The 13,073-nt window shown below is 39.2% G+C and overlaps 1 protein-coding gene across 1 annotated transcript; it reads right to left on the bottom strand.

The window, feature by feature from the left end:
- Positions 1–2,873: 2,873 nt before the first annotated feature.
- LOC311263370 (cytochrome P450 2D15-like) lies at positions 2,874–10,150 on the bottom strand (the record flags this gene model as incomplete). The annotated part of the gene is made up of 11 exons (XM_084363376.1): positions 2,874–3,132; positions 3,244–3,385; positions 3,782–3,883; positions 4,034–4,119; positions 5,130–5,268; positions 5,391–5,495; positions 6,979–7,047; positions 8,310–8,470; positions 8,656–8,820; positions 9,406–9,568; positions 9,986–10,150. The coding sequence occupies 11 exons, from the start codon at positions 10,148–10,150 to the stop codon at positions 2,954–2,956; spliced, it is 1,476 nt and encodes a 491-aa protein (XP_084219502.1). The 3' UTR covers positions 2,874–2,953.
- Between the last annotated feature and the right edge of the window lie 2,923 nt (positions 10,151–13,073).

The following is a 13,073-nucleotide window of genomic DNA, read 5'->3' as shown; positions in this document are numbered from 1 at the left end:
TGTGGAGGGTGTGTGTGTGTGTGTGTGAGAGTGTGTGTGGAAGGTGTGCGTGTGTGTGTGCGTATCAGACTCCCAGACTAGTCCATGTTTGAGAAACTCCTCTTCTGATGATCCGTTACTGATAATCCCAGGTTTGTCTCAGTCTCTTTGATTCCATTTCACTCGGTCAAACTGTCTCTGTCGTTCCTTGTCGACACAATCTCACCTCGTCTCTGATTTTGTTTTTTCTTTGCTATTTTTTTTAGTTTCTGGACGTGTCTGTTGAATATATCCTCCTTGAATCGATCTGTGTGGCTCTTTCAGTTTCTTTTTCTCTTTTGCTCTCCTCTCCCTGTCCCCCCTGCCACACCAGTCATGCAACTGAATGTCATCACAGAAGGTCCACGTCAGCACACACATACACACACACACACACACACACACACACACACACACACACACACACACACACACACACACACACACAAACATGCACACACACCATTCAAGCCCACCCTCCCTACCCCTGGCCTCCAGCTGACAATCAAGAGACCGCCCAGTAAAACAATACAGCATCAACACAAAAGCTTCAATAATACACCACTGTCCAGCCATCAAAAGGCTACTGGTTAAACTGAATACCGCATGGTCCAGTGTACCTGTATGCCAGGTAGAAAAGACTGATCTTTTATTATATCTGAGGATTATCATTAAATGTCTTGATGTTGTTATGAAGTAAACATACTGTACTGTTTGTGCAGTAGCACAAAGGCATCCATACTGACCTACTTAATTGACTGATTCAGTCACAAACAGAGATGTTATAGTGTCTCACACTGTAAGTTAATGTTATTTTAATGTAGGGTGGTGTAGGTTCCCATTACAGGCGAACACAACTGGATAAGTCAAAGGAGACCTATTATCCTTCTTCATTGGTTTCCCTTTCCTTCAGTGTGTTATATAGGTTCTTGTGCATGTAAATAGTCTTGAACGCCAACGGGAGCTCCTCTCTCCCACAGAAAACACTGCTCCTGAAACGCCTCACCATGTCATACATTCTCATTATTTATGCCTATAATCATAGTAAAAGTGGAGTGAACTGGAGGCTGAAAACACATCACAGCTGACCAGAGACACAGTGAGGGTACTGGGTCAGGCGTGTATCAGCTGACCAATCGGATCAGACTGGGTGATGGGGGGAGGGGCATTAAAGAGACAGGAGCTAAAAGAGAGCGTCTCAGACAGAGAGGGAACACAGAGCTGCAGCACTGGACAGAATGAGAAAACTGATGTGTTTTTGAGCATTGAACCTGAAAATGAGCATAATGTCTCCTTTAATACATGGATGTCAGTCTGCCCAACACATTAGTAAGTGATGGGAGAGGTATTCAGATTTGTTGCTCAAGAAAATGTAATTAAAAACAACTGAAAAATACTCAGTTTCAAGTAAAACTTGATTAAAAGTACAAAAGTGTATCGACAAAATATACTAATACATACAGTATGATGACCTTTGGTGAGCTTATTTTTACTACTTTATATACTTTGGGGTAGTGTAACCTTTAACAAGAGTCATATTATACAACTTCATTAGATGTTTTGAATGTAAAATCAAACTAGTAACTACAGCTGTCAAATGTAATATCATAAATTACCTTAGTTGAGAAAAAAGTAGAATATTTGAGTGTAGTAGAAGTATAGCATTAAATGGAAATACTCAAGTAAAGGTCAAGTATCTCAAACTTATACGTAAGTACACTTGCAGCACTTGCGTAAATGTATTTAATTACGAGTGACTCCATGACATTTCCTTTAGTGACACCAAAGTGTACGATTGCAGCACAAGTTATATCAAAATCTAATAGGCAGAGTTTGATTGAATCTATTAGACACATTGAAGCTCCTCAGAGGATGAACAACATTTTCCTTGTGGATGCTTCTTATGGAGGCATCTTTTTTCAACTCATCTTTGTTGAGCAGGTGACAAAGTTACACGTGATTGATGTTTCACGACTTATTTATTTGACAAAAAGTTACATCATTTTTGGACAGACAACAGAGGGAACATTGTGTAACATGTTCATGATAACAACACGATAATCATAAAATCTGGTTGAAAGTTGGTCTAAGTTTATAGTTTCATATGAGAAGATATAATCTATCAGATATAATTTAAACTGTTACAATTAGCAGCATTGTTGCATTTAATTAACACAGTCTAGTTTATGTAAATTATTCTGTGTCCCCTGTGACGTTTAAAGCTGCACATATTCAGTTATTGACACTTGGGGGCAGCAGAAACCAATTGTAATCACAACATTGACATATTATGACCCTTTAAGTTGATACTGCAAACTTGTTGCTTAACTGTTTAAATGCACTGTGATCTTTGTAGGTATTGTTTTAATATGTTTTATCAGAAGGGCATTGTTGCAAAAGAGCGCTTGCTCTCAGTGGCCTTCCCTGTTTCAATCAAGGTAATGATGATGAGATGTTGCTTATCTAAACCTAAGGCAGCTACTGAGCAGCATTAGCACTCATTCTGAGTCATATGTCAAGTCCAATATTCACTCTTCTTTTAGCAATTTTTTATTCTCTACCAACCCCTGAGGAAAACATCTCTTTAATAGCTAAATGGATAACTGTGTTCACTTGCTAGCTGCTATCTTTAGCCCTTTTCCTTCTGGTGCAGGTAAACTGCAGTGATGAGAGCTGTGACAGTGAAGCAAACAGGAAAGTCATGGGCTGTAAAACCAAGACAACAAGCTGAAAGACACAATAAAGCTCTATCAAACATCAGACGTACCTTTTCACGTACACAAAGTCACTTTGATCACATGTTCATATAATTTAATGATTAGTGCACCTTTAACCAAAACGGGTTTTATATTTAAAGGTTTAATTTTGCTCAATGTGTCCGTGAGCTAATTACACTCTTCAGGTAATCTCTGTCTCAATAGCTTTTCTGAGTAGTTTATCTGAGTTGGACCTTCATGGAATAAGGTTTTGGGGTCTGGGTCAAGCCAAAAGCAGGAGTGAAGTTGGGCTCTCCTGCATCCTCAGGCCATATGAACTTGAACCTCCTCAGCAGAGTCACCAGGATGAGGAAGAGCTCCATACGAGCCAGACCCTCTCCGAGACACATACGAGGACCTGCGGGTTAAAATTCTCGCTTATTTTCTATGACCTTATGTTATTTCCAAAAGCAAACCTCCCATCAGTCATTTAGTCTCATCTCTTAAAGTAATGATCATTTTCACTCACCTGTAGAGAAAGGCATGAAGGCCTCTGGCTTCACAAACTCTCCCTTCTCATCAAGGAAGTTTTCAGGGTTGAATTCGTGGGCAGATTTCCACTGTCCCTCCTCATACAACACTGAGGACAGATTGGGGATGATAGTGGTTCCCTGAAGAACACAAGAACAAGATGAGAGGATGTCTATTAAAATGTGAACAAAGAATAATGACTTTCACACCACTGTGGATTGACTGTCCTTTGCTTTTACATAGAAACCCCAGGGTTCAATCTGGAAGCCTGAGAAACGAGCGTCTAATCAGTGTTGGCCGATAAGTTATACTGCCTTTAAAAAACCTTTTAAATCCCGAGACAAGGGGAGGACATGCACATTAACTGTATTTTATATCTACAGTATCTGTGTTCTATGTGTGTGTTGCATGAAGCCACTACAATTATCATTTTGTTGTCCAACCCTGTGTTATTTGATGACTAAATTACTAAAATACCTTGAAATGAAGACTTTTCTGTATTTTTTATTAAGACACAAACTATATGTTATACTCACCCTGGGAATGGAGTATCCCATTAACTCTGTGTCTTTAGTGGTGCAGTGGAAAACACTGAGAGGGACTGTGTTCGCCATCCTCTGGCTCTCATGGATGACAGCCTGCATCACAGAGACAGCTGTTAGACACTCTATCATTTCAGATATATATAAGATAAGTGAGATTTTACATTTCACCACTTTTTGAGCGAAAGGAGACAAAAGATAAAAAATAGACATGCAAATATGAATATGACCCCGTCATCCTTTTACCTGCACATAAGGCATCCTGTGTCTGTCTTCAAAACTGACTTGATCCTTCCCATCCAGAACTTCGTCTATTTCCTGCTGACAACGCTCTGAGGAGTGCAGAGATAAACAGAGAGTGAGACAGTTCACAGCAGGAGAGAACAATGCAAGGTTTTTCTCAGTTTATGTGCTACATGGCAGCTTGCAAAAGATAAGTGTGAATCTTTCAAATTATTTCTAGAAATGACAAACAGATGTTTCCCTAAAAACAGCCTCAGACACTGTGTTGTCTGAGGCTGAAGAAAAGGCTTGAAAAGGAAGAATAGTCTAGAGCTTTGAGCCAAATGCTAATGCTCACACTTACAGTGCGAACATGCTGATGGTTAGCAGGTATGACTATTGTTGCTCCAAATCTTAGTTTAGAGTGGTACCATCAGAGGTACCAAAGTAAACCCATTATTTACTCAAGTAAAAGAAAGAAGGCTCTTCAATGCACTCAAAGTATAAAAGTCAAAAGTTTCCCTCTGAAGGAAATTTCAACCATCCATTTGTGTGCAAGGCTAACTGAACCTCACATCATATTAATACAATTAGAAGACCATTAAACTTAGAGGTAGAATCAGTAGGATTTATCCAAGCTAAACACAGCAGAAAGATAGCTGGTTGTTGAGTCTCATTCCCAGGACGTCAAATATCGACTTTTTGGGTTTGTTGCACAGCAACAAAGTGAGAAAATAAGAAAATCCGGCTACAGGGTCTCTGCAGATACGAGACACCACAACTTTTCTCCCAATTCCAGTCTCCCTGTCTGTCTTTGTGTAGATATTTGTGTTAAAATGTAGGGAGGAAAAGAAAAAAGTTGTCAGGACCAACATTTGCTAAACACAAAGTACAAGGCTGATGGGATGTCATTAGTTTTGCAGGTATTTGGTGATCAACCAAAACAATGGAACAATTTTAGCATGACATTTGTGCTTGATGTATAGTCAGAGTTGACTCAGAATCACAAGCCTCTGTACAAAAAGTAATCATTCAGTAATTGTTGACATATTTCAGTCTTGTGGAGTTACTGGCTTGCAGACCGTTAATAATCTGACAGATGACAGAGATACAGACATACCCTGTATGTGTGGATAATTCATTAAATAGAGGAAGGCAGCGAGCAGGGTGTTGGCGGTTGTGTCAGTCCCAGCAAAGTGAAGATCCAAAAGAAATGCACAAAGCTGGTCTTCAGAAAATGACGAGCCATCATCTCCTCTCTTTGCAGGCAGACAACAGAGTAAAGTAAACACTCTTCATTCTGTCACCTCCAAGGCGGGTTCAATGTTCACAGCAGCTGCTCTGAACAGAATTCTTCTTATTAACAAAAAGACACACACACCTTATCCATTTCATCCAGGTAGCTGTCTATGAAATGCCGCGGCTTACCAGGAACTCTGGACTTTTTGTTCTCCGCCAACATCTCCAAATGTCTTTCATGTGAAATCTGGAGAGGAAAAAATTGTGGTGATATAAACAGGTCCACCAAGTTTTAGAAATATTCTTAAACACATGTTGAGGTTAGGGTTTCTCATGGGCAAGTCTATTTAATATGGAGTAAGGCTTTATTTCCCAGGTTTATTGGATGGTGACAGTGCAGAAGCAGACAGGAAATGAGAGAAGACTATGCCGCACAGCAAAGGTTGTCGGCTTGAACCAAACAAGCGACGGTTGCAACCATGCAGCTGCGCTGTAACAGATGTTAATGGCTTTGCAAAAACACAGGTATTTTTAGTCCATGGTACTGTAATGTTCAAGGCCCTGTCTCACAGTTGTATTGTAACCCTCCACCTCATCATGCCACTGTGACTGTAGCTCCACTTAATTGTTGTGACATGTTGCAAAGTCCCTTCATTTTCCTCATTCTCCATGTATCACCCTGCTAACAACTTTACTAAAGTTTATATTCATCCATCTTTCCTTCACTAATTATTTGTTCCTTTCTTTCTTCCCTAAGTCTTTCCTTCCTCATATTTCTAGCCATGCTTGTAGCTGCATGAAATATTTAAACATCTACTGTATGGACTGGTAGAAAAGTCAATGGAGACATTCGGGATTCCCAGACAATGTTTCCAAATTACTTTTGTGATCTTCTGAGGTTTTACTTATTTCAGACTTTTGGCCAAATGTTGGATAGACTTCATGAGATTTGGCAGAGACATTCATGTTCACCTCTAAATGAATTGTAATCACTTTGGTCAGCCTATAACTTTTCATCAAGTTTAAAGTACCATTCATCTAATGCTTTCCTTCATAACAAAATACTGCATAGGCTACATAGACAGTAAATTTAGATTTGCAAAACTCTCATAACATTACTTGGTTAGGGTGAGGGAAATATCAGGGTTTGAGTTAAATGATCACTCTTCGAGATCACTGAGGTCTGGAGTTGCCATCTACATGCTCGTCCTGGTCCTCTTTCCATCCAGCAGGGCCAAAAATTTCCCTCCAGACCCCCAACCCATCCCCATCTTTGGAAACCTGCTGGAGCTCAATCTGGAGAACCCCCTGGCAGATCTGGAGAGGGTGAAGTTGAATAATGTTATCAAGAACAAGTACTATTCACTTTATTTATGTACTGAATTCAATTGGGATTGGGCTATTTTTGCAGTTTTGAGTTAGGGGTTGAAAAACTTGTGCTAACTATCAGGCCTGTCTGTCTTCACCTAAAATGACCAGAGACATTGACCCTAACCCTAACTACCAAACACCTGCAAAACCAAAGATATTACCATCAGCCTAAGCTGCACTAGTGCTAGTTATCTAGAGTCAGCATGCTAGCATATTTAGCTAACATGCTAAGCTTGTCATTGTGAGCATGTAAAGGCTGATCATCGTCTTTGCAACATTTAACCCAGTTATAAACAGCCTCACTGCTATCAATCAAACTCATAAACCACAATCTCTGGTGAGCGACATGAATGACAGACCTTCAACATCTTAAATGCTTTCCGGAAGGGCAGTGGGAGGTTGCGCACCATCGGTATCGAGTCATAAATCTGTGTGGGAGAGAAAAATGTAAAATACGTTTTAAAATGTCTTTAAAGGGACATGGGGCAGGGTTTTCGAAAAAATAAACATGCATTTTAAGTTTTTTTAATGCTAATGGGTGATGAAGCGTTCAAAACCAAAAAGCATGAGCCCACCCACATATCTCTCCATTGCCTTGAACAGGCTGTGTGCTGCATAATGTACTGCAATTCGGGCCCGAATTTCCCGCACAGTCCTGCGGACGTGACGTCAGATGACGTTGAATGCGCATCCTCAACGGCTTTCGACTTGGATACGGGAAGAAGACAAGCACAGTGGACCCAAACTAGTGTTTGGGTAGTAATGGATTCTGCTACGGCCAGCGAACGACCCACCACCACACAAAGTCCACTAAAAAGTCATACTAAGAAGAAAACGAAGGTTTTATCAGCGGCATGTTGTGAGTCGAAACGAAATTACGACCAAAGCCGCGCTGGCACCTGAATAAACATCGGATACGTGTTCGACTCATGGAGGCAGCTTCAACTTGAATTGGGACTGAAAACAGATGCTGACATGGCTCATTTCCTTGTAACCAGGTAAGAAAACATTACAGGTCATGTTTAGAGCTTGATTGGAAAATCATATGAGATCACGAGGACTCGGAGTGACCTAACGTGCAAAGTAGCGTTAGCTGCAAACATGTAACTTAGTCCGCCGCTGTGTAACACTGAGTAGTTACAGACTGCGCATTTTCCACAGTCCCTTAGTCTGAAACCGAATAGTTAGAAATATGTCCCTTTATATATGGGACCGAAAGCCCAACCTGTTGTCCTGGAGGAGATGTTAGCAGCTGGATGTAGCCACAGGCTAACGGTTTGTTTGTGTCTGTGTAGTAACACAGCACACAGCAATCCCGTATCAGAGACGATATTTCTGTCCCCCAATATACCGTCTTTGCTTTCGCCTGTGCCTTTCAGACTGCATCAACCGTAACGGTAAATCGCCGGCTTCCTGGCTGCTTCATGTGTGTAGGGGATAAGGCATCAGCTGCACTGCTGTGAAGAGTTCATGCATGCTCCCGCGCCGGCTTGGCTGATGGCTGTAGTTACCCTAATGGCCGCAATGGCCGTCGTGTCACTATTGAGTCTTATTTCTTGATTCTGCTCAATGTCCCTTTAAGTGTTCTGAGCATTGTATAGGTAAATCTAAGAGATAAAGGTTCAACAGAAAGCAAAGTCTTAGTGGGCAAATGCTATGAGTGGTTTTTCTGGTCAAACATGTGACTCACCAAACCCCAGCGCCCGCTGATAATTTTGGAGGTCTCATGAAAAAGACTGACAAAAAACTTCATGAACTCATCATCGTAGTCAAACCGCTTCGCAAACAGAACTTGGCAGATGATGTTGGAGGCTGCGTTGTGGAACATCAGATGGGGGCTCATGGGCTTACCTGGTAAAATAAAATGAACAAAAAAAAACATTTTATAAAGATTTTGGCTTCTGGATTTTTGGTTTTCAGCAGACTTCAAAAGATCCACTTCATACATATTAAGGATAACATCAGGATTCAGCCTGAAGTTCTCCTTATTATGTATGTTTAGCCATACTTGTATCACGTTTGCAGAGTGGACGTACCAACACTCTGCTCCAGTATTTTTAAGATGCCTTGTATCTCTCCCAGGATCCTCTCCTCCATGGACTGTTTCCCCAGACCGAAGTTTCTGAGGATCATCAGACCAAAGCGTCGCTGCTCTCTCCACGCAGGGTTATAATCTGCTAGAACCACTCCAGGACCATCAGCTGCATGCAAAAAGGGTCAAGGCAGTACTTACTTACTTACTTACTTTCAAATACATATTTTAAAGGCACTAGAAAAAGTTTTAATTTAATTTTTTTACTACTAACATTATGATCTATATATATATATCATATCATATATCATCTATCATAGGTATTCTACAGTAAAATGCCACTCACACATTGATTGATCAATATTATGAATCTCATAATGCCATGTATAATGGCATATCAGTCATAGTTTACTTTTGACTCCTTACGTATATATTGCTGATCATACTGCTGTAAATACTCAAGTAAAGGGTCTGAAAACTACTTCCACTCTTTCCTACCACCAGATGTTGCTAAAACCTTTTAAACCTAATATGAAGTCAAGAGTATTTATGGTAATAATTATTTCTCTGTGAGAAAAAACAGACTTTCCACTCCAGTTCTGTCTGATATTATATGTTCCTTTTCCTTGATTGTGCAATTTAAAATAAGGTGTTGGACGAAACTGATCAAGCATCAGCACAGAACTGGGACACGATCACTGACTCTGTTGTCCTTAGTTAAACCTGAGCCATCTGTCAAATGTCTGCTCTGTACCTTTCACTTGTACAGCATGATTGGCCATTTGGTCTTGTGGTCTGCCAGAGAAGTCAGCAGCTTTGTTGACCAGGGCTTCTTTCAAGGCCTGCAGCCCATTGATGACGACCGCTGGCCTGGGACCAATGAAAATGCTGTAGACGTTGCCATAGCGTTTGGCCAACTGTGGACAGAGACACAGTATCATTGTTACTGGGGCTTAAGTGACTGACCTTTAATCAGGGCAATCATCAGACACTGAGCTGGGTAAAATATTACCAAGTTATTATAGGTAGGAGTCGTAATAGCTTTAAAATGAGTCTCATTATCTATAAGCAGCTATTACTGAAAAATACACTTTGGTAGATATTTCTTACCTAATAGATTGAGCTACTTCACTTTAAAATACATTCATTCCTCTGGATTTCACACTGTTTAATCAATGTCTCTGGTCATTTTAGGTGAAGACAGACAGGCATGATAGTTAGCACAAGTTTTTCAACCCCTAACTCAAAACTGCAAAAATAGCCCAATCCCAATTGAATTCAGTACATAAATAAAGTGAATAGTACTTGTTCTTGATAACATTATTCAACTTCACCCTCTCCAGATCTGCCAGGGGGTTCTCCAGATTGAGCTCCAGCAGGTTTCCAAAGATGGGGATGGGTTGGGGGCCTGGAGGGAAATTTTTGGCCCTGCTGGATGGAAAGAGGACCAGGACGAGCAGAACTCCCACAGCCAAGAGTCGAACCACAGATGCAAACATGATGAAGTTTGGATTCTGATGAACTTACACTCTTCTCTGCCTTTATATTAGCTTTAGAAACACACAACCTTTGCACAGTCATGTGGCCTGCAGAGTTGTTGCATCATGTTTTTCAGTTGTTAACCATGGATTTGATATATTTATTCACAGTAGCCAGTACACAGCAGTCTGGTCATCACAGTTATCAGTGCATTTAACGACAGGTAACACAGCTCAAATTTTAGAGATGTTCCTCCTCGGTGTCATCTGATGTTGAAATGACCCTCTGAATGTCCAGCGCACAGTGGAGGGATGACATAACACATACAGTACAGCACCCACAAACGGGCAGTCGTTATGCTCTTGTTTTCTTCACTCTCAATCTAGTTCACTAGTAACCTTGTATACTCCACTGACCCTGGCAGATTTGATTAGACACTGAAGTGCAGTAAAATAATATCCTTGAATGGCCCATAGGAAGATCTGAGCTTCAATACAGGCCTTTTCCTCCATCTGATTTGGGAATATATATAAAGTATATAATCTATTTTATATGTATTTAGATATGTACATCAATGTTCTGTCCATTTAAGTCAGCCATTAACTATCTGCTTTCTTTTCTTCCCAAGATTAAAGACACTGCAGCAGCCAAACTGTGTAAACATTTAAATGGTCTACAGAATCTAACTATATTGTGTTGAGACTCACAAACCCAATTATAAATGTGGCCCATACAGTAAGGGTGATTAGACACAAGGGTGAAGTAATTACAAGAGAACTTTTAAAAGATAGCAAAGGCTATAAAAGATCCAGTTCATGACATCTTGTCAGCACCATGGGCAGCTACACACATGTAATTAAAAACAACTGAAAAATACTCAATTACAAGTTAAACTTGATTAAAAGTACAAAAGTGTATCAACAAAATATACTTATACATTTGATGAGCTTTGGTGAGCTTATTTTTACTACTTTATATACTTTTGGGTAGTGTAACCTTTAACAAGAGTCATATTATACAACGTCATTCGATGTTTTGAATGTAAAATCTAAATCTGCAGAGTAACAAGTAACTAAAGCGGTCGGATGTAATATCATGCATTACCTTACTTGAGAAAACAGTAGAACATTTACCTGAGTGTAGTGGAAGTATAGCATTACATGGAAATACTCAAGTAAAGGTCAAGTATCTCAAACTTGTACGAAAGTACAGTACTTGAGTAAACGTACTTAATTACGATTGACTCCATGACGATTCCTTTAGTGACACCAAAGTGTACGATTGCAACACAAATTATATCAAAATCTAATAGGCAGAGTTCGATTGAATCTATTAGACACATTGAAGCTCCTCAGAGGATGAACAACATTTGTATTTGTTTTCTTTTCTGTTTTCAACTCATCTTTGTTGAGCACGTGACAAAGTTGCACATGATTGATGTTTCACAACTTATTTATTTGATAAAAAGTGACATCATTTTTTGGACAGACAACAGAGGGAACATTGTGTAACATGTTTTATGATAATCATAAAATCTGGTTGAAAGTTGGTCTAAATTTATAGTTTCATATGATAAGATATATTCTATCATGTATAATTTAAACTGTTACAATTAGCAGCATTGTTGCATTTAATTAACACAGTCTAGTTTATGTAAATTATTCTGTGTCCCCTGTGACGTTTAAAGTGGCGCATATTCATTTATTGACACTTGGGGGCAGCAGAAACAAATTGTAATCACAACATTGACATATTATGACCCTTTAAGTTGATACTGCAAACTTTTTCAGTTCACTTGCTCAACCGTTCAATCAAGGTAATGATGTTGATGAGATGTTGCTTATGTGGGACAGTGGCTTAAATGGACACCCCTAGATATTTGTTTATTTATTTTGATATGGACTGTTTGGTAATTGTTTGTGGCTCAAAGGACAAGAGTTAGACATTGTAATTCCAGAGTTTCACCACAAGAGGGCGTATAGCACCCTATAATGTAAGAATTTCCTGAAAATGTAATAACGCCTGAAAATGTAATAACATTTGCACTTAACTCAATTGAAAATGTAATAAAACCCAATAATGTAATAACTTCACCAATAATGTAATAAAATAATCTGACTGATATTGTAATAACATTTTTACCGATAATGTAATACCTTATTACATTATTGGGAATATATTACATTTTCAGGAGTTTTTTTTTTTTCTCCAAAACTGATAATGTAATACTTGACAGATAATGTAATATATATGTTCATTTTCAGTCCAGAGTTCTACATTTTGTGTTTTGAGAATCTAAGAATGTTATATACACTGGATTTGAAACAACAGAATAACTATTGGGTTAAATTGCAGACCTTGAGTACCATACAGCCATATGCATATGTGCAAATACTCAGGGACATGCAACAACATCCTGGTCTTACTGAGTGGGTGATGGACTTACCTCCTTGGGAGCCCAGAACTCCAGCTCAGATATAAGCTTCTGAGTAGCACTGGAGACCCCAGGTAACTCTTCCCTAAAGGTACCTCTTCACTTCACATATTTCCAACAAATCACTACCTCATGAAAACAACCACAAACCAAAACCAAAGCAACTTTCAGTAACACTTCATTTGAAGAGAGTATACATAAGCATTCATAACACCTGCATAAACATTACATGACACCCGACATAAACATAGGCCTACAAATCCACTCATAAATGGTTATTAAATCAATTTCAATGTCAAATTGACATCTCTATGTCAAGTGACATAGTGGCCAGTTGACATACTGTCATATTGGTATATGAGATTTACTTGTATAAATAAAGATTAAATACAAATAAAAGAATGAAAATATATATAATTGTTTATTTTGTCTAATTTACACACTTATTTAGAAAATTCCACCACTTCTGCCTGTGCCTCTTCTCAGCACTGCGCAATTGACAGGCAAGT

This window comes from Pagrus pagrus, assembly GCF_965226575.1.
Source record: "Pagrus pagrus genome assembly, chromosome: 10".
Lineage (NCBI taxonomy): Eukaryota > Metazoa > Chordata > Actinopteri > Spariformes > Sparidae > Pagrus > Pagrus pagrus.
Note: the sequence above shows the minus strand (reverse complement) of the source record. Positions and strands in the feature narration are given on the sequence as shown.